Source organism: Pteronotus mesoamericanus, unplaced genomic scaffold (assembly GCF_021234165.1).
Source record: "Pteronotus mesoamericanus isolate MK-2021 breed Mesoamerican mustached bat unplaced genomic scaffold, CSHL_Meso_final contig_163, whole genome shotgun sequence".
Classification (NCBI taxonomy): Eukaryota; Metazoa; Chordata; class Mammalia; order Chiroptera; family Mormoopidae; genus Pteronotus; species Pteronotus mesoamericanus.
The window spans coordinates 6,125,909-6,152,135 of NW_026555064.1; the positions used below are offsets into that span (position 1 = coordinate 6,125,909).

General features: G+C 40.6%; 1 protein-coding gene across 1 annotated transcript in view; it reads left to right on the forward strand.

The window, feature by feature from the left end:
• Window positions 1-26,227, forward strand: part of TTC29 (tetratricopeptide repeat domain 29) — a 116,963-nt gene that overhangs the window by 24,202 nt on the left and 66,534 nt on the right. Inside the window, exons 3-4 of the mRNA XM_054595697.1 lie at window positions 1,397-1,620; window positions 6,330-6,515. Coding sequence (XP_054451672.1) covers window positions 1,397-1,620; window positions 6,330-6,515 — 410 coding nt within the window. The remainder of the gene's footprint in view (window positions 1-1,396; window positions 1,621-6,329; window positions 6,516-26,227) is intronic.

Genomic DNA, 26,227 nt, shown 5'->3' on the forward strand with positions numbered 1-26,227 from the left:
GAAGAAATGAGGTCCAGGGAGATCTTGTAGAACTGGGTGTTCTGGTTCAGCTCTTCGGTGTTTTAACTAATTCTAGGCTGGTTCCACTGCACACGGGAGTTTTTATGGCAAGTAGTATCAAATCAAGCCAGTTGTTCTAAACATTTAATTATCTCCTATTTTGAAAAAGAATGTAAAATAATTAATGTAAAGCTATATCATTTGACCTTTAATTTCCTGTTTAGTGAAATAATACCCACAACACACACAGTTGTTATTCCATAACCCTATTTCCTGTATGGCAATTTTCATCATCTGAAATTATTTATGATTTTTTTAACATATTTGTTGGTTGTATTCTCTCCTGAGAATAAAAACTTACTCCAGAACATCGAACCTATTGGCCTAGAACAGTGCCTGGCACTGAGAATGAAACTCACTAGCCATTGTTTGAATAAATAAATTGAATATTCATTTGTCAACTTGTCTTCTTGTATATGATTTATTATTAAGTCTGTAGTGACATATTAACCTAATAAATCATTAATGTAATCCTAACTTAAAATAATTTAAAATTCTATTTAGTAATAAATTTCAGTAAACATATTCTGTATGAATGAATGAATGAGTGAATGAATGCACCTCCATAACATACAGTGAAATCACTTACTATAGAGTGCATTGCTTTGCTATTAAGTGACATGTTTAATTTTTGCTTGGCTTATGTTGGTTTTGTTTTGGTGACAGCCTAACAAATATATCAAGAAATTTTTGGATATTGTCAATTGCTATGGCCTGAATTTTTTGTCCCCCCAAATTCTTATGTTAAAATCCTAACCCCTGAAAGTGTTAGTAAGCGGAGCCTTTGGGAGGCACTTAGGCTCTGAGTGGAGTCCTCACGAATGGGATTAGTACCTTGTACAAGAGGCTCCAGAGAGGTCCCTAGCCTCTCCCACTTTGCAGACTCAAGAGCTCCAGGGCGCCGGTGGGGAACCAAGAAGAGGGCCACATCAGAAGGTGACCACACTGATGCCTTCATCTTGAACTTCTAGTCTCCAAAAGTATGAGCAGTCGATTTCTTTTGTAAATAAGCTACTCGGTAGTATTTTGTTACAGCCACTCAAACAGACTAAGACATCAGTCAGCTAGCTTGTTTGTCCTTATCAAGGGGAGCTCAGCTCTAGAACTGATATATTTATAACACAGTTTCATTAAAACTACTGTATTAGCTCCCGGCATCCTTCATTAAACTGAAGTTGTTCAAGTGTAAGTGTTTGAGGCAAAGATAGTTTTCAGTGCTTTCACTGGGGGAAAAAAAAGGCAGCACGATTCAACCTTTACTTATTATAGGATGAAAAACACTGCACAGATTTCAAGCACTAAAATAACGCCTGGAGTGTTCTGACTCTATTGCCAGTTACCAGAACTCGTACAAGAAGAACGTGTGCGTGGACATGCTACGAGACGGCTACCACGAGTCCTTCACCCAGCTCTTCGCTCTGATGGAGAAGTGGGACTCCCTCAGGGAGGCGGCCAGGGCCAGGTCCCTCCTCTGGTCACAGAGGCCCCTGGAGGAGCAGCCCGACAAGCTGGACCACTTCTACCACTACCTGACCAGGGCCGAGGTGGCGGAGCGCAAAGGCAAGTGGCGGGAAGATTCCCCATTGTTTCATGGGTGAATTTACACGTTAAGACAACTTAGCACAGCTCAACCTAGTCAACTGAGCATCCTCAGGGAAGGAATGACAGGGATGCTGAGTCACTGGGCTGCGCCAGACACAGGGGCGCCCTGGGGGGTTCATTCTGAAGCAGGGGGAAGAAGGACTAGCACACCACAACATCTCCATAACTTTCCAATGTGTCGCAATCTTCTGAATCGTTAATTATAAATCTTTCCAATGTTTTTCTTTATATTATGGTCTGAATATTGACTTTCCCCAAGGAGAAACATTCAAAGAGCACTACAATTTGAAGATTACACTGATTTTCTAGTATTTATATAATAGAGCTTGAAGGTCTCACCAATAAGTCCTACAGATATCAATGAGAATTTTTATTAGTAAATAAAACATGAAAAGATACAATTCACAATTATGAATAAAATTGTTAATTTCAGGTAGTCCATCACATCATTTCTAACAAATTCCTCTTTTTAATCCTAATATTTTTCCTTAAAGTCACTAGTATTGAAGAAAATATTTTATTCTCTATTATAGTACCAATATTGTTGCCATACGTATTTTAGTTACATATTAGAAATTAGTCATCTTATAAAAGCAAAGACAGGAAGTCCTAGAATTTGACATAAAATTATTCTTTCCAACTTTTAGTGTGAAAAGATTATAGGGTTCAGAAGGAGAAGCTCAGACCTCAGCATAACAGTGTCTGTATTTCATTTCAGGCCTTTCTACAAGGACTTATTAGGCAACTTTTTGTTACTTAACGCTCCGATGGGGAAAATTGATGGGTAGCAGAAGTCTTTCAGCCTCTGTAGTACAGTCAATATGACCTGACTGAGAAATATGAGATACACAAAAACCCTGCCATCACCACCATAAGCGAACAGGGTGTGTGTGTGTGTAGGTGTGTGTGTAGATAGGAGATGATTATTTGTATTATGAAAAGCATTTAATCGTAGGATTGACTTTAAAAATAGAGCACTTTGGTAAATTTTAAAAGGTGATTTACAAATAATTTCTCAAGAAATTAACTGTTGTAAATAAAAATGCTGTTGTAAAAAACCTGTATACTAATATCAGTCCCAAATTCTGAAGTGATACTTACACTGAAAATAGACTTGATCAAGATAAAATTTGCCCACCCAGTGGTCATTTTTTCAGTTTTCAGTGGTCAGTTGATGCATCATATTCACTAACTGCTTTAAAGAGAGGCTTTCATTTGAGTAGAATAATCATAGCCAAATGGATCACTTTGTAAAGTGTCATAAATATGAGAAACTTATTATAAAGCATTTTGTAATTATAAAGAAACTAAAATGCTAAATAGTCTATTTTAATGTACAAATAATTTTAATTTATACTTCTGTTAAAGTAACAATACATATAAAAATGTTTCCCCAATTTCAAAAATGAACAGAGTCCAAATTTTATAATACTGAATGTCTTATACATGTGGTATAAGTTATGAAAATATTTTCTTTACCGAGTGGTTTTATTATATATTCATGGTAACCAAGTTTGCACTTGTTAAATGGAACAAAATTACCTTTTGCTCAAAATCACTCTTCTGTAGAGTTATCTTTTTCAAAATGCAGTGGCTTTTGCTTGTTCAAACTAGTAAAAGTATTAAAATAAATATTATTGGAAATATTTCAGTTGAAGGATATATAAACATTTGTATGTTTTCTTTTAATTTTTACTTTTTACACATGTAACACATGACCTTTGTTGGGAGAAAATTGTTACTGGAGTTAAGACTGTACCAGGAAATGGGCAGGGGTACATTCACTCTTATTAATGTGTATGACTCCTAAATCTTAAAACACGCACGTGCACATGCGCACGCACACACACACACTTTTTCCAATATATAGAAATCTGTTAAAGTATCTCAATACTCCATCCCATGTGGCTGTGGGGCCTGAGACAGTCATCCTGAAGGAGCGCGTCGCTGAGCATTCTCATTCCTTCTCATTGGAAAGACCATCACTCTAGAGTCACTGTAAAGTTCGTTTCGTCAAAGCTGTGGCACTAACGAGAGTCGTCTCGGGTCAGTTCTGTCTCGTGAGACCTACAGAGCAAGAACCTAGACTTACTTAAATTATTTTACAAAGCATCATGTTCTGTTTTATAGCTAAGAAGTGTTTAAAGTCAGTCAGCCATTGCTTTTTGGATTATTTTCCATTTGTTAAGTGTTTCTTTGTCCCTGGTAATATTTCTTATATGACCCATTGTTGTAAATAATCTCTGTACCATCTGTGACGTTATGATTAGGGCCTTGTGCCCCATGGGGCTAGAGAGGAGATGACAACAATGGTAATGGCAACTGAATCGATAGATACTTCAAACATTATTTGCACTTGACTTTAAATTATTGTCAAGGGTTAAGCAGCAATTATTTTGTCTGGTAACATTTACTTAAGATACTCAAGATGTAGTCTATGGAAGCATCATCCCCAGGATGTTTATAGGTTTCAGTAAAGCAAAACAAAAAATAATTGTCTGATGAAATAAGTTTGAGAAGCACTATGTGGATTAACACTAACGTTAAGCAGGTTGTTTTATTGTAGGACTTATCGGAGCCTTTAACATGCCGATATTTATCGTGGTTCACTAAGAGAGGGAAATTAACAAGAGCATTATCCTAATTTATTTTTATCATGGAGTCTCCTTTTTAGGTAGCATCATAAATACTGACCTAAATAATAAACCAACACTGAACTTGATTTTTATCTTATAAACATACCTGCTCAAAACTCAAGGAGGGATTAGAGTCTGCTTATAATGGAAAAGTATGGGTCATACATTTGGATTGCACAAAGATTAAAAACTTGAATATATTCCTTTATACTTAGTACTCTGAAAAACCTCCATTTTTTCATAGAAAAATAGCTTAGCTGACAACCAATCTTTACATATGCAGTCTTGATAGCTCATATAACTCATTCTAAAGAAAAAAACAAAACTTCATTTATGATGTTTTTCATCATAAATGAAAAAAACAAAACTTCATTTAAATGTTTTTCTATTAAGATTTAATTACTGAAAAAAATTATTTCAGCATTGCATATATTTTTAAAAGCTCTTTATATAACTTTTTAAAATGACAGATATGAAGTATTCTATTTACAGCCCTTAAAAAATAATTTCCTGACACTAAATGTGACAAAGAACATAAAATATTACATTGCAGACTTGAGTGCTCTATTGGCATTAAGTCGAAGATTCAGAATGGAAGGAAAAGCACAGGAAAAGTCAGTTCTGAGATGAGAGTATTTGTTTTTTTAAGTAAATAACTTAGGTTGTTCTCTGCGTTTCACCTGGGCTGTTGCAAAATGATGCTCCAGAGTTCCCAGCTCCTTCAAAAATAGAGTGACGGGGAGAAGTTTTTTTTTGTTTCACTTTAAATCTTAATTTCCTGTGGAATTAGGAAGCCATATATGAAAAAGAATGACACAGGCTTTAGAAATTTCTCTTGAAACGTTGGAGTGACTTACGCACAGTTTTTCAAAGTTACCCTTTGTTGTAGTCAGCCTAGTTTCAATTTTTCTAAGAGTTTCAATTTTACTCTTACAGGAATGGTAGTGAGCAATGCATAAATATTTTTCATAATTGTAATCCTTTCAGGAACATATCAGTGAATAATAATGACTTATGAAAAAATCCTTGGAAAGGTAATCCAGAGGCTACCACATATTCACAACTGTGCTTCCAGCACAAATGCAGAAAGACATAAGGATTATGAATTTGTTCCCATTCACCAACAGAATGGAGTTTACAGGACTGAGACACAATTTATTAACATGATGTTTTTGTTCAAGTTTATGATTGATGGCAGCAGGATTCATAAGACTGAATCACAATGCATTAATACACTTTTTTAGTACAAATAGGTCAGATGCTACTTCAGGGGAAAGGGGAGCTTTAATACACGAACAACTAATAAACTAGTAACTGTCTGAGTGAGAGGGATGACTAGTATTAATGCATTTGCAGCAGGAAAAGGTACTCAGAGAAAACAAACGCATAGAAATTCACTCCTCAGCATTGCCAGTAACTTGTATGGCTAGAAGCATTGCTAGGAAGTGTATGGAGCTTATAGGCATGCCTCATTACCTTGTATCTCATGATACAAGGAGTCTCATGGCTGTTTTTCTTCTGCGTGCAAAACCTTGCTATTTTCATATTCTATCTCTCTCTTTCTTTGCATCACCTGTTTTGCCACACTTAAGAAACATTGCTTCTTCTGGAATCTCTAAATAGTTTTTAATGTTTTGATATTTGTTAATAACCAGATACTCATTTCTTTCTAAAGCACTGAGTACATTGCTGGTAGATATTGTTGTCTTTTGTCTTATATAAAGGCTAGAGCTTCAACCAAAGAGTATGTCTTTCTAACATGTCCTAATGTTAGATTCAAAAATCTTTTTTTGGAAAGATTTTTTTGTTGTTTTTCTCATGGGTACATTGTTTAATGAATATAACTATTTTAATAGTTAATATACGTTAATTTTTGCATTTCGATTTTTAAAATAGTTAATCATGTTTTAAGGACAAATAGAAAATAAATGTCAGTATATTGGTTTGCCATTTGAAGGGCTGTGCCATGAGACATTTTTCTAATTCCAATTTTCTAACTTCTAAGTGTATTATGTTTTTCTCTCTTTGAAGGATACTTTGAAGATGTCTATAATAACTTGTATGCTCTGGCCTGTTACTTCAATAATCCTGAAGACAAGTGGGTTAGGAACCACTTCTACGAACGATGTTTTCAGATTGCTCAACTGATCAAAATCGACGGCGGGAAGAAAGAAGCCGAGGCGTACGGGCACATGGGACTCCTGTTCGAGGAAGACGGTGAGTGGCCGTTTGCCCGGCTGCCTCGCGTTCCTTGAAAGGTCAGAGTCCGGGCAAGAAGAAAGCACGTGGGAGTTGAGAAAAAAGCTTTAGTATTAAATTATAAGTCACTGGAATTAAAGAGCAAAGGGGTGTGGCTTCCGGGCTCACCTTCAGCGTTGCAGAGTCCCACCCCTGCCCAGCGCCCAGCCTGGCGTCCGCTCCTGCGGCAGCGCAGAGGGGCAGCCCCAGCCCAGCGCCCTCCAGTGCTCTGCCTTCACACACACGCCGCACCGTCTGAACTGTCTGCCTTCCTTAGAGCCCTCTGTGTTCATTTTAACTTGATTTCTCATGCATGAAAACAGGGGGAAAAAGGAGCGCTGTGTGACTTCCTGAGTGCCCATGTCCCCTATATAAAGACCAAAACAATTCTGTATAACTCATACCACCCCATTGTGACTGTATAATACTTTCTGAAGGAAATGTTCCTCTAAAAATAACTTAATAGCTAATAATGTTATCTTAAGGCAAGCCGAAGTCGAAAACAACACTACCAAAAAATAATCAGAAGCATATTTTGTATGGTGGCTTTAGGTCGGCATGGAGAAATTTAAGAATGAAAATTATTTAAGTAAGGATAGCGGGTAGAATATATATGTGAAGACAAAAATACAATATTTTATCACGAATGATCCTATTCTTTCTTCAAAAAGTTATCTCAATTTCCACAAAAGTTTTGACTTTGCCAAAACAATTAAATTAGAAACTTCTTAGTGTTTTGTGGCTAGGACTATGTAGGACTTTGAGAAAGGGGAAGAAGAGGGTTTTGTGCATCAGGAAATTGCACACTGTAGCTTATAGCAGGTGCTAGAACATGGCAGATGGCTGGGGTCATCTCTAGGGATGGATGCAGGAAGCAGAAAAGTTCAAAAAGTGCAGAGAAGTGAGCGCCCGTACAGATTAGATTCAAGGAAGGAGGAGGAGTGATGGAATCAGTGGGGACGCGTCGGGGACCGGAAGGTAGGTATCATTTAGGAAGGTAAAGACACAGGAGTCTATTCTGTAAGAGGGAACGGTGTAAACTAAAGGATTAGAGGAACTGATAGGAGGAGCAAACTGTCTCAAGTGGAAAACACATTCCTGGGCAGCAATGGGGCCCAAGAGCCCAAAAGCAAAGTGGTGACATGCCAGCCTGCAGAGTTTTGGCTCAAGCTTACACACACTCCGGGGAGGGAAAGGAGGGCCGCACAGTGCTCGTCCGGCTGGGGCGCAGCCTGTGGGAGGAGGAAACAGAGGAAGGGGGCTGGTTAGGAAGCTGCCGCACTAACTTAGCCCCGAAGGAAATGTCGAAAAGTATTTAAGAGAATGCATTTAAGCCTGTCCATTGCAGTATTGTTTATATCTCAAGATAGTGTATTCGTTAAATATAGTGAACAACATCTTTGTGTCAGAATTCTGTGCAGTCATGGAATTACAAATTAGAGCAAAAATCATTCATTTGTCCATTCAACAAGTATTGGTTTAGCACCTAGTGCCAGGGGATAAGTAAACAAGGCAGACAAATCCTTGCCCTCACGGCACTCACACTCTACTGGGAAAAACTGGCCTTGACCACTAATAATATATTAGGGAGTGGTAAGTATATTATGGTGAAAAATAAAACAGGGCAAAGAGAGGGACGGGGCTGCTACTTTCTACAGGGTGTTCACCTGTTAGAAGGGGAGACAGGAATGAAGAGCAGGAGTGAGCCTTGTGAAAGTCTGGAAGAAAAGGTCCTACCGGGAGGACATTGTAAGTGCAAAGGCCCTGAAGCAAGTGCGTGCTGAGCAAGAAGGCCGGTGTCTGGAGCCCAGAGGGTCAGGCGGGAAGTGGAAAGAGAGGAGCTGAGGTTAGGGCAGGCGACTCAGGATCACGTTGGCACTTTTAGGACAAGGTGAGGACTTTGGATTTTATTCTAAATTGATAGGAAACTCCAAAGACATACTGATTTGAGAAAATGTCCATGATATATTAAGTAGAAAAATAAGACACAAATGCAGTATAAGATATAATTATATTTGATTTGTACCACACACCATGTTAACAGTGGTTATTTTTATATGTGGGGATCGTAGATGATTATAAAATTACGCACTAAGGAGATATTACTTACTGTAAGTAATATAAGGAGTGCCTGCTAATTTGAGAAGTTTTTTTTTTAACTTTTAGCCTATTGTTAAAAGTAGAGTTTTGTTTTTACATTTGTAAAAATGGAGTAAGTTCCTTACTTAAATAAAGTAAAATTCTTGCTTAAGCTTTTAAAAATTACTAGTCCCATTTCACAGGAGAGGTAAATACTTTTTTAAGCTTTTAAAAGGGATCTTCATTTTGAGAGTGTGGAAACTGACACACAAAGAGGTTAAACTGGTTATTGGTGGAGCTGGTATTAACTAGTCAACTAGCTTCAGAGCCTGTACTAGTAGCCACTGCTCTAGGCAAACAAAGAATTGCTTTACTTTAATGATGAGCCAGTTATTAAAATCCCTGAAAATCATATACTGAAATATAACTCAGTGCTTTTTGCTCTCTGCTATAGGAAACCCCCAACTGAATAAAATAAAAATTGTTTTTGTTTCCTTTTTATAATTTAAGGCATCCAATTCTTTCTTACGATAACAAATCATATATAATCAAACTGTCAATTACGGGTCCCAAAAAAGAAGTCACAAAAGACATAAGAAATAATAGCAGAAAATAAGGGCTGAAGAAGTCAGGGCTACACTGAGGAAAATTGGAAATTGTGGTCCCAGTGAGATGCAGAGACCTGTCAATAAGTATCTTCTAAATGCTTCTAAAAGTTTTATTTCTCATTTTTAATATTTGGTTTGATTTCTTAAATTTCTTCTACTGTGGTAAAAAAAGGTATACAATACATTTTTCCATCTTCACTCTTTCTAACTGCACAGTTTAGTGGTGTGGAGTATATTCACCCTGCTGTACCACTGGTCTACAGAAGTTTTTCATCTTGCAAAATTGAAAGTCAACATTTATTAAACAATAACTCCTGATTTTTTGTTCTGATTTTTAAAAAATTTCTCACTGTATTTCTATTGGAGTATTTATTCATTGCTTCACACATTCATTTATCCATCCATATACTCATTCAAAAAATATTGGAGTGCCTGCTAATTTTATGACTGACAACCATGGCACCACGCTGCCCACAGCATTTTAGTGGCTGGGAGTGAGGATGAGTTTGGGGAATGTGGTCAGGGCGGGGCTGCTGTGGAGCAGCTCCTTAGCTTGTTCACATTGAGATGCCCCCCTATTGCACACTAAAATGCCCCCTTATTCCATAGTAAGTGGAATGTTTTAACTATGAAATCATTTTTCAGTTAGTCTGTGTTGTTTTGTTTTGCAACTACTGTTTGTCAGATCTGAAGTTCTTTTCTATGGCCTTAATCAGTTCAGAGGTGCTGAGAACCATGCTTTTATTGCCTGATGGATAAAGTGACTGGTTTGGTTTGGTGAAAATTCTGGAGACCGCTTTTGAGTGTTTGATGTACCCAGCAATGGTGAATCTTATCTGTGTAGCTTTTATAATCTGGGGTAGCATTTCCATGAGGACGGTAAGCTGGGACTGTCAAGAATAAGTGGCTAGAGTGGACTGGGGACTCACCTGGCCGTGGGAGTCCCCCTGAGGTGACGGCGCCGTGGCTTCCGCACATCTGATCAGATTGGTCTAGACAAGCTAATGGAGACCCCACAGCAACAGCTAGGTGGCAGCTGTGCTCAGGGGCAGGTGGCAGCATCCTGATTCCAGGGGTGCCCATTCAGGTTAAAGCAGGATACCAGCCGGCAGATGGCAAAGGCAGGTTGTCAGGCCCAACCGAGCAGGCTGTAGGCCAGGGCATGGCTCCAGCTCCCTCAGGGCAGTACAGAGCAAATGAACTTGAGCAGAAGCCACACTCACGGGGACCGGGCACCTGAGTGCAGTCAGGGCCAACGTGCAGCCCACAGGCACATATGTGACCAGAGCCTCACTCCGAGCCCCCCGGCCAGAGTCAAGAAGAGCAGACAGGTTCTACTCCCCGCTTCTGTTAAAGATGGGGTCTCCTCTACACTATGGCCTGGTGGCCACTGGCTCAAGGGCTGGCATCTCCTTCATCAGGCCAAATGTGTTGACGATAGCCTGGTGACAGACTTGGTGTAGTGATGGACTGGTAAACACTTGTAGCAAATCAGTGGCTGTATCTTCAGTCACAGTTGTGACCTATTTGTAAGGATTGTATCATGCAAACAGGACAAATGGTTATTGGAGAAAGCTCTCGGACACTGGATCTATAGGAGCTATAGACCCCATTCAGAGATCTAACAGGGCCAGATGTCAGACCCTGGGACGGAGAGGGCTTTTTAAAAGTTATGATTAGGAAAGCACTGGCTCTTCCCCTGGCGTGACCTGGGGCCATGGCAATAAGAACGTGAAGTGTGGCAGAACCTTAACTTCAGTCCTTCCCTGCCAGGTTAGCATTGGTGGTGGGTGTAGCACCCACCCTTTCCCTGCTGTGTCATCAAGGGCCTGGGGTCCAAACCTTTGCAGCTTTATTGAGGCCTGCAAGCTAGTGCAGTGTTGACCTCATCAGCATTTATAGTTGTGCAAATATCTGAACTTTTCCTTCTTCCCCTTCCAATGATTTAGAATCTGGCTCCAAACCTTGCTTTGATCAACTCAGTGGACTTAGTGCTAAGGACCAGCTGGTTTCCATGGAGCCTTGCAGAAAGCCCGTCTCTTTTCTGGGAGGCTAGCCTGGAGGGGCCTCAGTCGTGGACAAGCTGACCCTTAATTTCTGTCTGCTTTTTGTCCTGTCACTCCTCCTCCACTTCCAGTGGGTGGCTTCTAAGTGTTCTCTTTCGCTCTGGTAGCAACCTGTTCTATTTCGACCCATATGAGCTTCGAGTCTAGACTTGCCTGTGCGAGACCAGGAGGATGATTAGAAATAGATGCTGTGTGACGGCCCCGGGGTGCTGACCATGGCCGCCACAGACAGGCAGGGGAAGACCATTGTGGGAACAGCTTAGGAAGTGCGCACCAATCAGTTCAGAGAGCCAGTTTCTGTGGCTTTCGCGCAGCAACTGATTAAATGCTCACCAGGATCTACAGCATTGGTTCCGAGTTCTCCCGATGACTGAAGAAAGGCAGAGTTGTCCTGGTTAGCTTGCTCAGTTCAGGTCTTCGAATTACCATTGACCTGGACGATTCTAGATAGTGTATCTCAGTGTGGTTTGCCAGGGCCCAGAGGGCACCAGTAGCAGGGTAGTGTTGTGAAGACACATCTGAGTGATTCTCAGTCACTAACTGGCCATCCTGAAGGCTGACTGCAGCACCACCAGCAGACTCTTCCCGCTCCAGTGTCAGTCATTAATCTGTCTCCGGTCCCCTGGCTTGCTTCCAGAAGGCCACGGTGTGGGCCTGGGTGGACACCCAGTTTGCTGGGACAGCTGCCACGCTAACAAGGTAATTGGTCAGCAGCACTCACAGCAGGCCTGCGGGGGAGGCACTGCTTTGAGAGACCTTCCAGAGATAGGAGTGGTGGCAGGTGTGTTGGTCTCCTGCTGCAATTTCCCTGGATGCTGGATGCTGCAGGAAGAGTCACCCGGCTCCTGGTGTGGTGGGGGGCCAGGCGGAACAGGCGAGGGTGCGGCAGAGCCTTGACGCCAGCCATGCCCTGGCAGCTCAGCATTCATGCTTTGAGGTCGCACAGCCCGTCCCGGGCACCATCAGCAGAGGGAGAGGCGTGGGGGCGGCAGTCTCTGTCTGTGGTTGCAGCTATGGATGTAGCATACAAAGAGCAAGATTTGTCACACCGGCATATAGAGTTTGGGGAGCACCAGCCTCTTCTGTGTCAGAAGAGTGGGACTCGGTGCTAAGGCTTGCAACAGGTCAGGACCGATTTCCTCACAAGCACTGAGCCTAACTCGTTTCCTTGGAACCTTCTCAGAGCCCATCTTATTTTCTAGAAAACCAGCCTACATGGGATCAGTGCTGGACGAGTTAACCCTTACCTCTTATTAAGGCTTTAAACTCTGCATGAAGAAGCCTGTTAACATAAAGAGATGATGGATACATGAGTCCTGTCCTTTAAGAGCTAGGACAAAGCTAGGACCACAAACAAGGCTCTAAACTTGAAAGGAAGCTCTACTCCCCAAAAGCTAGATGTTTTCAGGAATGGATCAAAGTAGAAGAGAACCAATGAGTTAAAGTAAGAGAGGATCAAATCTCAGTTTGGAAGAGGTCCTGCTGGACACTGCAATTGAGTGAGGTGCTGTGCCTATAACTGTTCCCCAACTCTGGGAAGAAGCAAGGGATTCTACCAGCTCTACATGGCCAGTGAATAGAGCCAAGGACAGACCATCCACTCAGCTTGCCTTTAAAGACCAGGACTAAATAGATTGCTTCTAATCAAAGTGGGTAGGAAATGCAAGGAAAACAAAGCATTCATCTCGTAACAGCTTCCTCAGTGACTGAGTCAGCTTCTCTGAGCCCCAGCCCTCCCCATGTGTGAGGGGGAGGGCATTTTTCAGGTTCAGCCATCTGGGCATTAGGCTGGTTGGAGGCAAAGTTATTTTTTCAAGTGAAGGTCTCCTACAGTGTAGCCTCTTAGGACTGTCCTCACACATAGCCTGATCCTTCTGCCCTGTCCCCTCTGCCTTGACCTTAGACTTGCCATGCTCTTGAACTCGCACATGCACCTCACTGTAACCATGTCTCTGATTCTAGTTACCTCTTTGCTTGGTGGAAGAAGACTTTTCCAGCCAGCCCACAGACTCTTGTCTGTTTTACTTTGCTTCTCCAGGTTGGTACTGACAGTTCTTAGTAACCACATTGGGACAGCTGTTGTATACATTGCTGGCACTTTATGTTTACTCATATCAGAGAGAATTTCCTATCATATTTGTTAAGGGTTGAGCTGTGGGCCCCAAATAGACATTGAATTCTTAATCTCCGATACCTGTAAAATCACCTTATTGAAACAGGGTCTTTTGTAGATGATCAAGGTAAGATGCAGTCATTAGGGTGAGCCCTAATGCAATATGGCTGGAGTCCTCATAGAAAAGGGGGGACCTAGTCAGAGAGGCAGGTACGTGCAGAGGGAAAATGAAGTGAAGGTGTAGGGAGAACATCATCTGCAAGCCTGAGGCTACCAAAAACCAGGAGGGAGGCCCTGGACAGATTCTCCCCCACAGCCCTTAGAAGAAACCAACCCAGCTGACCTCTTGATTTCAGATTTCCAGCCTAGAACGGAAAGAGAATAAATTCTGCTGTTTAAGCCACCCAGTTTGTGGTACTTTGTAATAGCAGTCCCGGGAAACTAGCACTACATTCAATATGGTGTCAATAATCTTCCTTAACTTAAAAAAAAAAAAGATAGTATTTCAGGGGGCAAAAGGGAAATATAATAATAGTAGAGTGATATGACTTCATGTGTGAAGAATATAACATTCCTTCATTTCATAGTCTGACAGATAAACATTTGTGGTAAGGTGGTGATCAACTGTATACTACCTAAAATAATATAAGGAGATTCTTAAAAACTCTCAATATCTCATATAAACAATCTTTTCCTAGAGTTTTGGCTTTATACCTTTTTCTCTATTCCATTATAAACATGACTTCATTTGGTGAATATTTTTATTCTTTGACATTTTAAATGACGTTTATCACCGTGATATTCAACTCTCAAAAAAAAAAAAGGTTAAAATAAAATAATACCATCAAAGACTTTAATATTATCAAAGATGCCACATCAAAATTAATAGAAATTTCATGGTAATTTCTTATTTGTCATGGAATAATGTTTGCCGGTTTATTAGAAAAACAGCCTTAATAACTAAAAGAAATGCAAAGGATATATCAGTTTTTAGTGTGGTGTTTTATTTTCTCTTTCATTTTATTAAAAATTAATAGAGATGTAAGCGCTGTTGAGAGGATTTAAAGCCCGTCGGATACACCCCATCTCATCCCAACTGAGGCGGCCCTGGAGACGCGCGTTGCTGAGGTGACTGAAGGGAGGCGCAGTTGGCAACACGTGCGCGTTCACTCTGCTAGAACTGGTTACCATGCGCGTGTGCTGTTTTTTAATTGGGGAAAAAACTAGCTGATTTTTAAAAATCCATTGAATTCAAAAGTGTAGAAAAGGAGAGAAGGTTTTAACAGTTGGTAAGGAATCATAGTGACGATTCAAGAACGATTACAGGTTGAATCCCATGATTAATGAAGTAGAAAAGGAGGGGGAAATGTGAATTGCTAATTGGTTTTCAGTTAGGCAAAGGAAACCCAAGTGTACAGGAGTATTTTATATATATGGGACAAAAGCTTTAAGTAAAGATATACCCTGGAAACCTGCAAATTCAGACAGAGGGATTAAGTTAGTGAGAGCTGGTAGACGCTGAATGACTCTCTTGGCTTAGACACTTACCATGTCATTGGAGCATCAGGCTACAGATGAAGTCTAGCAGCGGAAAAACTAGGGGATCGGGCAACAAACTGCGATTCTCTTGACAGTGCATTTGCTAGTCAACCGTGTGAACCTGGGCCAGTCTGTTGTGGTTGTGGAGCTTGCTTTCCTTGGTTCTGAAGTATGGGAGGGCGAGCATGCACTCTGGGCTCTTGGTTCACCTCCAGCTCTGATTTCCACGGCTGCTTCGATGACTTTTGGAATATCTGTCTTTAAAAAATCTGTCATCTTTTTCACTTATTAGAGAGAGGAAAGTGTCATCTTAAAAAAGCAGAGATGGAGCCCCAAATTAACCTCTTTGTACCACTCTTCATTATTTAAAGAAAAATCAGTTCTAGCTGTTTAAGGAATTATTTTGATGATTAAATGTGTAAGTGAAATGCCTGGAGTTCCGCTTGGCATGTACAGCTTGCAGGCCTATGTCAGTGCTGCTCTCTGTTTTCACGTTTTCTCCCTCCCAGGGTGTGCCTGTCACTTAACCTATCAGGTCGACACGTGGTGGTGGCAATGAGTCCCCAGTTAAGACTAGAGAAAGTCCTCGGGGGGCCAGCAGCAGGAGTAAGGAGGTCCCGCTCGGGAGCCTGCTCACCTCCTCCGGCGGGGGCTGCAGCTCTTCTCCCCCTCGGCGTCTCCCTTCATCTCCCCGCGCCTCCTTTGAGCTCCGACATTCCACCTCAGTCCTCTGACCTGCTGCTCCGCAATCCATGCCTCTGTGCACTCCCTGTAGGTCTACATAGAGGGAGCAAAGGTACCACAAGGCAATTTAGGAAAACTTCTTTTACAATTAGTCTTCTTTGGCTTGTGTGTGTGTGTTTTATTAAAAAGCAAAACCACGTGCTCTACTTTTATTGAAGATTTTCCTATCTTTTCATTCAGCACATGAAGGATCTATGGAGAGGACGGGCCTTGCTCTGTCAATAACTTCCCTGTTGCCTTTCCTAGTGCTAAGATCACTTGTGTGTGTGCAGTAGGTACATATTCTCTCCGTTCCAAGAGCTCTAAGGCTGTTTCTGCTTGTCCCTGTCGTTCTACTTCGGTGCTGGGCTCCTGCATACACTTTAAAGGGGTAGGAGCTTGAATGAAGAATAGATTTTTCACAAGTTTTCATAATTCCCAAAAGCTGATGTTCAAGAAGAGATGCTATAAGGGTGGCACTAAAGATCAGGAAAAACTCCTTTCTGTGGAATAACTGGTAGATGTGGATTTAGTAAATTGTGAAATAGTACTCAGTTGTTTAAAACTGGGTTGGGAACTGATATTGTTCAACTCTTTCAGATGAATAATTTTAGAGCCATTATTAGATGTTAGAAGTCACTTAGTTCAGATCCTAATTTACTAGATGAGAAAGCTGAAACAGAGTGATTAGACACTTTGCCATGCCACATGGTTTCTTTTATTTATTTTCTATTTTAGAGAGAGAGGAAGAGGGGAGAAAGAGAGGGAGAGACACATCAATCGGTAGCCTCTCGTAGGCACCCAACTGGGGACTGAACCTGCAACCTAGGCATCTGTCCTGACTGGGAATTGAACCAGTGACCTTTTGCTTTTGCAGGACGATGCCCAACCAACTGAGCCGCACTGGTCAGAGCCCACATAGTTTCTTAGTAGCAGGCGTGAGACCCGATCCGGAGCTCCATTTCCTTGTCGGCTCACTCTTCCCTCCCAGTGTCATGCTCAGTACAAATACACACAAAGTATCTCAGTGCTGCATGGTGCTTCAAACTGATTTAACAGTACTGTTTAGATGGACTTAAAACAAATCGGATGTATCTGCGATGTGCATGATGGCAGTCACACATAGGTGTATTATGTAATATATGAAGTGCCTTTTCTCATGCATGACGTAGGTGATTTTATTCCCCATTTCAGATTTGCAGAAAGTAAGATTCTGAGAGGTTAAAAGACAGCTAGAGCATGTCAGTGCCGAAACTGGGCCCTGTGTCTTTAGATATTAGGTTCGGTGTTCTTTTCACTACCTCCCTACGCAAAGGTTTGCTCAGCAGAGACCTCAACAAAGTGGACCTTCTGGGTTTACTTATCTTTATTAAAATTATCATGAAAAAGGCTCTGAAATGAAACTAATCCTGGAAAAATTATAAATTAAAAAATTGTGTCTCCTTTATGTCCTCTGTCATTTGCCAGCTTGTCCAACCGTTTTCCTTCCTTGTCCTTTCCCAGGCCCTGCTACCTGCCCAGCTCCCCCACCAAGGTTCCCACGTAGGGTTCAGAGAATTTCTTTCCATCAGTGGGTACTAGAGCCATGAACCACCCCCCCGCACCCCCTACCACATTGAATTAATCTTTACTACCATTTTAGCCTATCCAGACTGCACATAGAAAGGATGGTTCTGTAAGAAAACGAGACCCATGGAGGTAACACAGTATAGAGGCCGCTAGTATACATTTCCCCATTTGCTAAGGTACGTATGGTTAGATGAGAATTAGAAACAGATCATTTTACATTGGAATAAAAGTGAATTTAATATTTAAAAGTTTTTTTTTAATAAATTAAGTTAATTAGCATTGCCTTTTCTATATAAATTGTCACTTTTCAGGGCATGTCAGCTTATTCTCCATCTACTGTATGTACTTGTTCATAAGACCTTCATAATATTTAATCAAGAGATCCTTCTAAAGTATTGATAGCCACAAGAAAATTATTCCATGTTTGATCTGTGTTAAAGAATCAAAGTCCAAGATCTTTGAATGAAACTTAGAATAAAGATGTAATTAGGTTACATCCCTAAAGTCTGATATATCTTTAAACAAGACTGCAAATGAAACTTTATTAGAGCTCCAATGAATTATTTCATTGCCTTTTTTTTTTTAAAAATTCATTTTCTTCCCTTTCTCTTTCATGTCTGTGTTACTGACAGAGCTGCTTGTATTTTACCTGTCTTTTTCGGGGTGTTTTAATTATTTACCGCTAAACGAGCGTTGCGGAGAGGAAGCCTCCTTCCGAGGTGCCGGCTCTGCAGCAGGTTCCTCCTTTTCAAAGCTTCGCGGGGACCTGGAAGAGCGGCCTGGAGCCCGCCGCCCGACGCACTGAATGAGCCGCTCCGGGCGCAGGGCTTCCCCTGACGCTCCGAGAAGGCGCCCCGCCGCAGTGAGTGTCCTCAGAGGCGCCACGACCAGCAGGGAGAGGGGTGCTGGATGGAAGCTGGGTGAAGCGTGCTGTTTCCAACTAGTGCCTCAGATGGCTCTTAGGTTGGATAAGGGACGGTGTCCCACGTCATACGATGTCCCATGTCATTCGGTGTTAAGGCATTCCGTGATAACAGGCCCATCCAGATTTGCTCCCAGGGGCAGCCCTGGACGAACCATAGATGGCATGGCATGCAAAGTTACTGACTGTGCAGACACGGACCCCGCGCGGCGCCCGCGCGCTGGACCTGATGCGCCTCGCAGCCGCACCCCGGAGCTGGCGTCGTTATCCTCATTCAGAGCCCTTCAAGAAGGCGGCGAATGGTCCAGTTATATCATGTTGCTGAGGTTCAAACTGTCGTCTCTGCCTTTAAGTCAAACATTGAACACAGTTTCTACAAAAGGGTCACCTTCAGGAAGTGAAGCCCCATGGTCTTTGGACATCAGCAGTGCCACCTGCTTAGTACATTATTTTAGGCAGGAGAAACCCGAGGGCTTGGTTTCCTCATCTCCAAAACGTAGATACTGACAAGCGGATGTAGCAGTTACTGTTGTGCTTGGTACATTGTAAGTGCTCAACTAACATTATTTTTCTCCCTCCACACGCACCTTAACAGATTATTGTCGTTTTGTTAGTTTTTTTGTAATATCCAAAGCAGCATGTGCTTATTTCAATCAAAACCACCATGTATAGGAGAAAAGTTAACACTTTCCTCACTCACCTCCAATTTCTGTGAGTTAATCAAAATTCATGCTTTGGTATATATGCTTCCATACCTTTCTCTTTGCTCATATAAACATATACACATAATCAGTAAGTAGTTTATTTAAAATCATGAGCAATATGTAATTCAAGTAAGAATTACATTATTGATTAAGTCCAGAGCAATATAATTCATTAGCTGATTTAATGCCAGTATTGACTTTATTTCCTCTCAGTCTTTTTTATGCTTGTCAACACCTTTAACGTAGTATTTTAAGATGAGGCAGAAACCAGTAAAGTAAAACAATGTACTATTTGAGGATAATAGTGAGCTCTATGGACTCTGCAAGGTTTATAACGGTTAGTGTTAATTTCCTATTTATACATTACACAAATGTTTCACGTTTTTAAAAATTGAATAATCTCAATACTTCCAATTATGAACATTTAAGAGCAAAGCTATTTAATGCTTAATTCTTAAATGATTACAAAACTTGGATAGAAACCATCTGTCTAAGGTTTATTAGGACATAGATCAGACAAGGTTTCCATTGCTGACCACAATCCAGCTGTTTAAAATCACAAACAAAAACAATAATTCCTACAGAATATTGTAGGGATCCAAGCAAGTCTTCTGGATTTTATTTATTTTCGTATTGGTTTCAGCTATACAGCATAGTGATCAGACAATCATATACTTTACAAAGCGTTCCCCTCCACATTTCCAGTACCCACCCGGCACCATACATAGTTACTGCAATATCATTGGCTATATTCTCTATGCTGTAGATACTTTACATCCCTGTGACTTTTTTTTTTATAATCACCAATTTGTACTTCTTAATCCTTTCACCTCTTTCACCCAGTCCTTCAACCCTCCACCAGTCTGCAAATCTGTATTTTAAAAATCAACTTACTAGCATTGCTAACATCAGTAAGAGAGCCCTTGGTGAGTTTCTCCCATGCCCGTCTTCCCGGGATCCTTTTCGTTGTCTGGTTTAGTGACCCACACTCTTTAACAGGGGTGTGGTAGCATTCCTACAATGTCCATCTGAAGGCTTTGCTCAAAATGCTAAAGAAAGAATTTCATTTTCTAAATAGCATCTGAAATTTCTTCTAAGTATCCCAAAGTAGCTACAAAAGTTATGGGCACATTTTCTTCCTGGTTTATTAGGGATGCTATTGAGTTACAGAACAAAATCTTTGTTTTCCAGTGTTCCATTTTGCAATGGTGTGCAGCAGGTCATAATAGAGAACAAATCTCTTCTGACGAGAGAGAAACCCTTGAAAGTGATAGTTTCCACTGGGAGGTGTGACAGACCCTTCACCATTTCTGCATGTACAGTGCTGTTGTAATTATCACAATCGAATGGAAAAACCTAAACATAATATAAAATGTTCGTGCAGTTAAACTGAAATGGAAAGCAGTGTCTTTTGTTTTTACAATAGGGCAATAACATTTTTCTCTTTCTGCTACTATTCAATATTGCTTCTAACAGATTTTATGTCTACATTGTGCAGAACAGTAACTTACCACCAAAGATGTCCAGTAGCTCCAGATTAAAATGTAATGCAGTATACATAATGCTTTATTGTTCCTTTAGGTTGGTGTTTTAAACTAAAGTGGAATATTTCCCTAAATTCCTCAACAAATGTACGCAATTTAAAACTAAATATGCTTAAGACTTGTACGAGTGCTGCTGACGAAATGGGTCTTGTGGCCCTGTCAAGTGATTTTCATGCCGTTGTTTCTGTGGCATTATTTTTACTGGCAAATGTACAAGTTGATAGAAAAGGAAATAATTAGCTACTTTCAGAAATGCTGATGCATGGAGCTAAAGCAGGCCAGTCTGAGCGTCTTAGAGATTGTGACATTTTAAATTACCTGAACAAAAAAAAAGAAAAACCCAGGAGCCATCTTTGGACATAATTAACATCTTGCCTAATGAATGTCAGGTCCAGACAGAGTCACACTTTATTTATGAAATATTATTTTATTCAATCTTGCTTTCACCCTTATTATATTGCAAAGTTTAGATTTGTGTGCTGTTTTCTTAAGTGGAGCAACTTCTTTTTTTTTTTCCTTTTCCCTCCCCCTTCAAGTAATCAATGCACTGCTGAATGAGTTCATTTTAATGCACTCAATCATGCCTCTAATGTTCGTAGCTTACGGGCGCAAGCATCAGTAATGCAGGAATGTTATATGGCTTTAGTTTGGGCCATTTCATAAAATATTCATGGAATCAAAAATGTGCATCAAAATAGCGGCTGGGAGAATTACATTTATGTTCCTGCTTTTATGGCAGCTTCACATTTAAACCCATTTGTGTTAATATCTAGTCAATCTTCCTACTTTAAAAAAAAACTAAAATGGGAGAGATCATATACATTCTCCTTTGCTTAATATTTGTTCTAGACATCTGCTGTGATACAACAAATATCTATAAACTTTCAGAGATGTTGTGCAGGGAAGAGGGGCAAGCAACAATTTGGATAATACCCAAATATATAAAATCTTATTTTCTCTATGTAATGTTTGTCTTAGCATCCTACAAAGCAGTCTTGCAGTTTACAGCATTGCTTGGGTTTTATTTGTTTTTTAAAAATAAATGGATAGATTCCTCGTTTGTGTGGGCTTTAGGTAAAGTGAAACTCCTTTCTAGTAGTTTTATTTTGAAAGCACTTTCCTTTATGTGACAAACAAAATATACGTCCTTTATGTGTCAACTTTTTTATTATTCATGTAAATATCATGTAATTGTTTTTAAAAAACAGCCCCGAGGTTGAGGTTTCTTCTCTCCATACCTGGATCCTCTTGTTCTACACAGTTGTTCACGGTGTGTCTCCTAAGATGCGCTACCTCGTGTTATTGAGATAAATTGATTACTGATGGTATTGGTGGAAGGCCATCTCCAGACCATCCAACAAAACATTTTGGCTCTATTTTCTTCCTCAAATCACTTGAAATATCAGTGGACTCTGTATTTTTCCAGGCACCTAGATGAGCAATAGTTGGCATGTATTCCTTATGGCGATATTCTTGTGATCCGTGTTACTCATGGTGCTGATGAAGATTTGCTCATGATTCCTCGTGCACCTGATAGAGCTCCTGTCTCCACAGGAGACTTTTAACATCTATTAATATTACTCAGGGCTTGTTTTTTTCTATCCTGATTTCAGTTAACTTTTATTTTTGTGATACCTTGGTATAATCATTCTTCTCTCTGACCTCTTCCCCAAGAGCAAGTAATGTTTGCATTTGATAAATGTAGAAATGGGTAATGATTTAGACACTTGTCCTTCAATGAGATTGATGGTAGAATCTGGAATCTGGTCTGGTTTCAGTATATTAAATTTTTTTAAGAAGTTTATTTGATGATAAAGGATAGACTATATATGTACAATTTGAAGAGTTATAAAGGGATGCTATGAGACGAATTTGAAAATCTGGTTCATGATCTATATTTATATTTACATTTAGTTTTGTCAAAACAACCACTCTATTGATGACCATTTATGGTATTTCTCTCAGGTATATTAAATTTAACTTAAATTTTAAAAAATATGTATCATGTCTTAAGAAATATCTAGTCTCAATATCAGAGTCATTGCCCAGAAGGTAATGAAATCTTTAAAACCCTATTCACAGTCGGAAATATAAGTTGGATGGAAATCCTATCACTGTTAATCATGCTTAAAGGGAAATAGTTGCATATTTAAATTACTATGCTCCCTTTATAGTATAGACATATATTTTAATATTTTAAATTGAATATTATATTATTTTATAATATGTACTTTCAAATTCTAACCAGCCTTTAGCAGTTTTAGTTAAGTCGTTTGTATGCTTATGGCCATTTGGATCAAATCCCTGCTGGCTTATTTATGGACCTATTTGCTCCAAATGATTTTAGAAATGAATCCCAACATCTGAGAAGGACTAGAAAACTCCACTTCCTCTGTGTGGGCACCTTGGTGTAAAATGGTGCTGACCAGCATCCCCAGGGATCTCAGCTGCAGCAAAGTGACAAAGGGAGGGGAAGCGAAACCGTGACTAGCTCGGTATGGCCACAGGGGACTAAGTCTGGGGCATCCGAGGATTTTCAGGTGCCCCGCAGGTGTCACTGCGTGGCTCAGGGAAGCAGGGAGTGTACATACAGGCCACATGGCCAATCGTATGTCTGACTCCTTCAGAAGACCCATCAGAAGCACGTCAGGGACTAATACCTGTGCTTGTATGTCAGAGGTTATCCGTGATCAATGGAGTAGGGTCGACCCATTGCAGAACGGAAGAGACTAGCAGTCACGTGATTTAAGCGTTACTTTTAACTTGAGAGATTTCTGTCCAGAGAGTGTAACTTACTTTACCTGAGATTGCTGACTGTTGGTTTGTTGACTAGTACTTGATGTGGCAGAAAGAAGCTGTATGTGTTTTCCGTGATCCTGGGTTTAAATCCTAAACATCACTTTTTATGTATTTGAGTCATTTAACCTTTGTGAGCCTAAAGCTTTCTCTTTAGTGAAAAAGCAATATTTACTTCACCAGTTCTTTGAAGGTTAAATAAGAGAATGTATGGGGTGGGGGCGGGTGTGGAGAAGCCTTCCCTTTTGACTAGCACCTAGTGGGCCTTCAGGAAAGAATAGTTCCCTGTTCTCTTTTACCTACGCATCTTGGACCATGGTCCTTCCTTGTGGGAGACCTAAGCAGACTCTTCTGAGAGCAGAACCTTGGCCATTAATCAAGAGCTAAGCACACTAGCCCCAAAGCTCTAGCAAAAAGCCAGCTCAACTGAAAACAACTATTCTCAATCATTCCAAGGCTGACTTCCATAGTAACCAACCGATACCAGTGTAAGAGGTCCCTTCCTTACTTCACTCCTGATTGGACAGCCTGTCCAGGACACCTAATGGCACCAGTGACACAGAGAAGTGTGCTTATATGGAATACAAGGACACAGTCCCCACCTTTCCTTCACTCTTCCCTACCTTTGCCCCTCTCCCCATTTCCTCCACCTCTCCTTTCCCCACTTTCTACCTTCCCCTCGCCTCCCCCACCTCCCTTTTTGGCTCCCAAGTACATCGAGCCTTGAACATGACTGTCAACTCTCATATTTAATTGACTTCATTATGCCTCATTCACACGCCACTGTAATTAGTGGGGTTATCCCGTGCTTCATCCTCTGCCTCGCCTCCTGGAATTCTTAGAGATTCTGCTATTTTACGACCCAACCTTGGACCTTCTTTTCCCCTGGTTACTGTGTGTGTGACCGTTGATGTCGTTAGGGCCTTCCTAGTTTCCTTGCATGCCCAGTTCTTTCTGGAACAATCTGGTTTACTCACAGTTCCCTGTACCCATCCCTTCCTATTCACATGGCCAAAGAGAAATAGGTGTCTGTACTTTATGAATAGATGGATGCTGGATAGGAACAAAGAACCCCTGTATCCATCTTTTTCAGGGATGCAGAGCTATACTTTACAGGCAGAAATATAGTTAACAGAGGAAACATAACACACATATATGTCAGTGCTTCATTCGAGTTTTTTAAAAAATGAGGGTCATGGGTATTTGGAGAAAGGTGTTTCTGGTGAGCGAGATGACAAGTTGTGCCTGGCTTTCATGGGAGGTAAAGAAAAATGGTCAGTTCCATGTAAAGATAGATTAGAGCAGCGAACTTCAAACCTGGAGTTTTTGTATCAAGGATGGAAAAGGATTGGCATTATTTTTAAAATAGCTTCTATTGTATATTTCTTATTACACATGAACATATGATGGTGATAGAAATGTTAGAAAATGCCAATGATGAGAGAGAGAAACTAAAAGCAGGAAAAAAGAATTCATCACCCAAATAATACTGATAATGTTTTGTAAATGTTTTCTGATGTTTTTCAGTATTTTTGCCTATCATAAACACCAGTCCATGTAATGAAATAGTCTTATGGAATATCACGTGTATGGCTCTGTAGTCTTCTATCATGTATGTATCTCTGCTGATATGGCCTCCTTCTGCATGGCACAGCATGGACCCCAACAGGCCACAGTTCAACTGAATTTTCGTACAGATTATTTGCTCACTATCCATCTCTTTTGTGTCTCTGTGTGAATACTATTTTTTATGTGTGCATGCGTTAATACTTTAATATTGGTAATGTTGATAACAAATTCAGTGCAACAATAGGGGGACATTCGATGCAGTAGTTTGGGCAGTGGCTGCACTATCCTGTAATATCCAACCTACGACACCCGGTGAATCCTATTTGAGGAAATACATGGAGCCTCGTATGACCTAAATATGATTAATTTAATCCATCTTGATAATATTGTTATAAGGACTCAACTGCATTTTTTGCAGGAAGAGTAAGTTGTACTTATTTAAAAAAAAAACAAGTTAGTGCCTGTATTTCAATGGACCTACTGGATTTGTTTAAACTGTTATCACTGTGTCAACTGATTAACAGGTGCCATGTTTGTCGAGCACCCCTTGGCATCAGGTATTAATTTCTCATAGTAGCACTTTGAGTAGTTACACCATAATCCCATTTTGCAGAAGAATTCTGCAACTCGGACGCAGGGAGGGTAGTAATTAGCCTGAGGCTAAACAGCAGAAAAGGAGAAATGAAGCTGAGACAGGAGCTCTGACTGTCTGTCCCGGGCCCGCACTTACCCGAGCCACCGCTGCCCGAGCGCCTAGTGCCGGTGCTGTCGCGGCTGATTCCTGTGAGGAAACTCCAATACCAAGTACAAGCCACTGTGAGCACTTCACAAGGCAATTCACAAGGAAAGTACAGCCCACAGCATGGAGCTGCAAACTACTCTTCCAGAAATGGGCTTGCTTATATTTCATGGGATGAAATGACTCAAAGCTAATTTAAAGTTTTGGCTTTAAGAAGATCTATTTGGACTATATTATCAAATATAACCCAGGAAGGCAGTTAAGTTACATTTTAATTATTCAGAATTAAGTATACAAATGCCTGCCTAGAAAGTTCAGTCAAACTTTGAGAAGTAGTTTAAAGACCCGTGATATCTGAATTTGAACTTGTAACAACAGACGCATCTGGAGGTGCCCAGATTCTTCTTGAGGATGGAGCATGCTGTGTCCTGGGCAGCACTGCAGGACAGCGGCGGAGAGCGTGGGCTCTGGGAACAGGCTGCCCGGGCGGCTCACCCGCTGGGCATGCAACCTTGGGCAAAATTCTTACCCTCTCTTTCTCCTCAGTAAAACAGAATCATAAATCTATTCCAAGGGACTGTTAAATGAGAAGTGCTTATAAAGCACAAAGAACAGTGCCTTGCATATATAATGTTAATTGAATGTTAGCTCATATGATTGTCATTAATAATTATTGCTGGACATTCACACTCTCTCTCAACACCCGTAATCCTGGTCAGT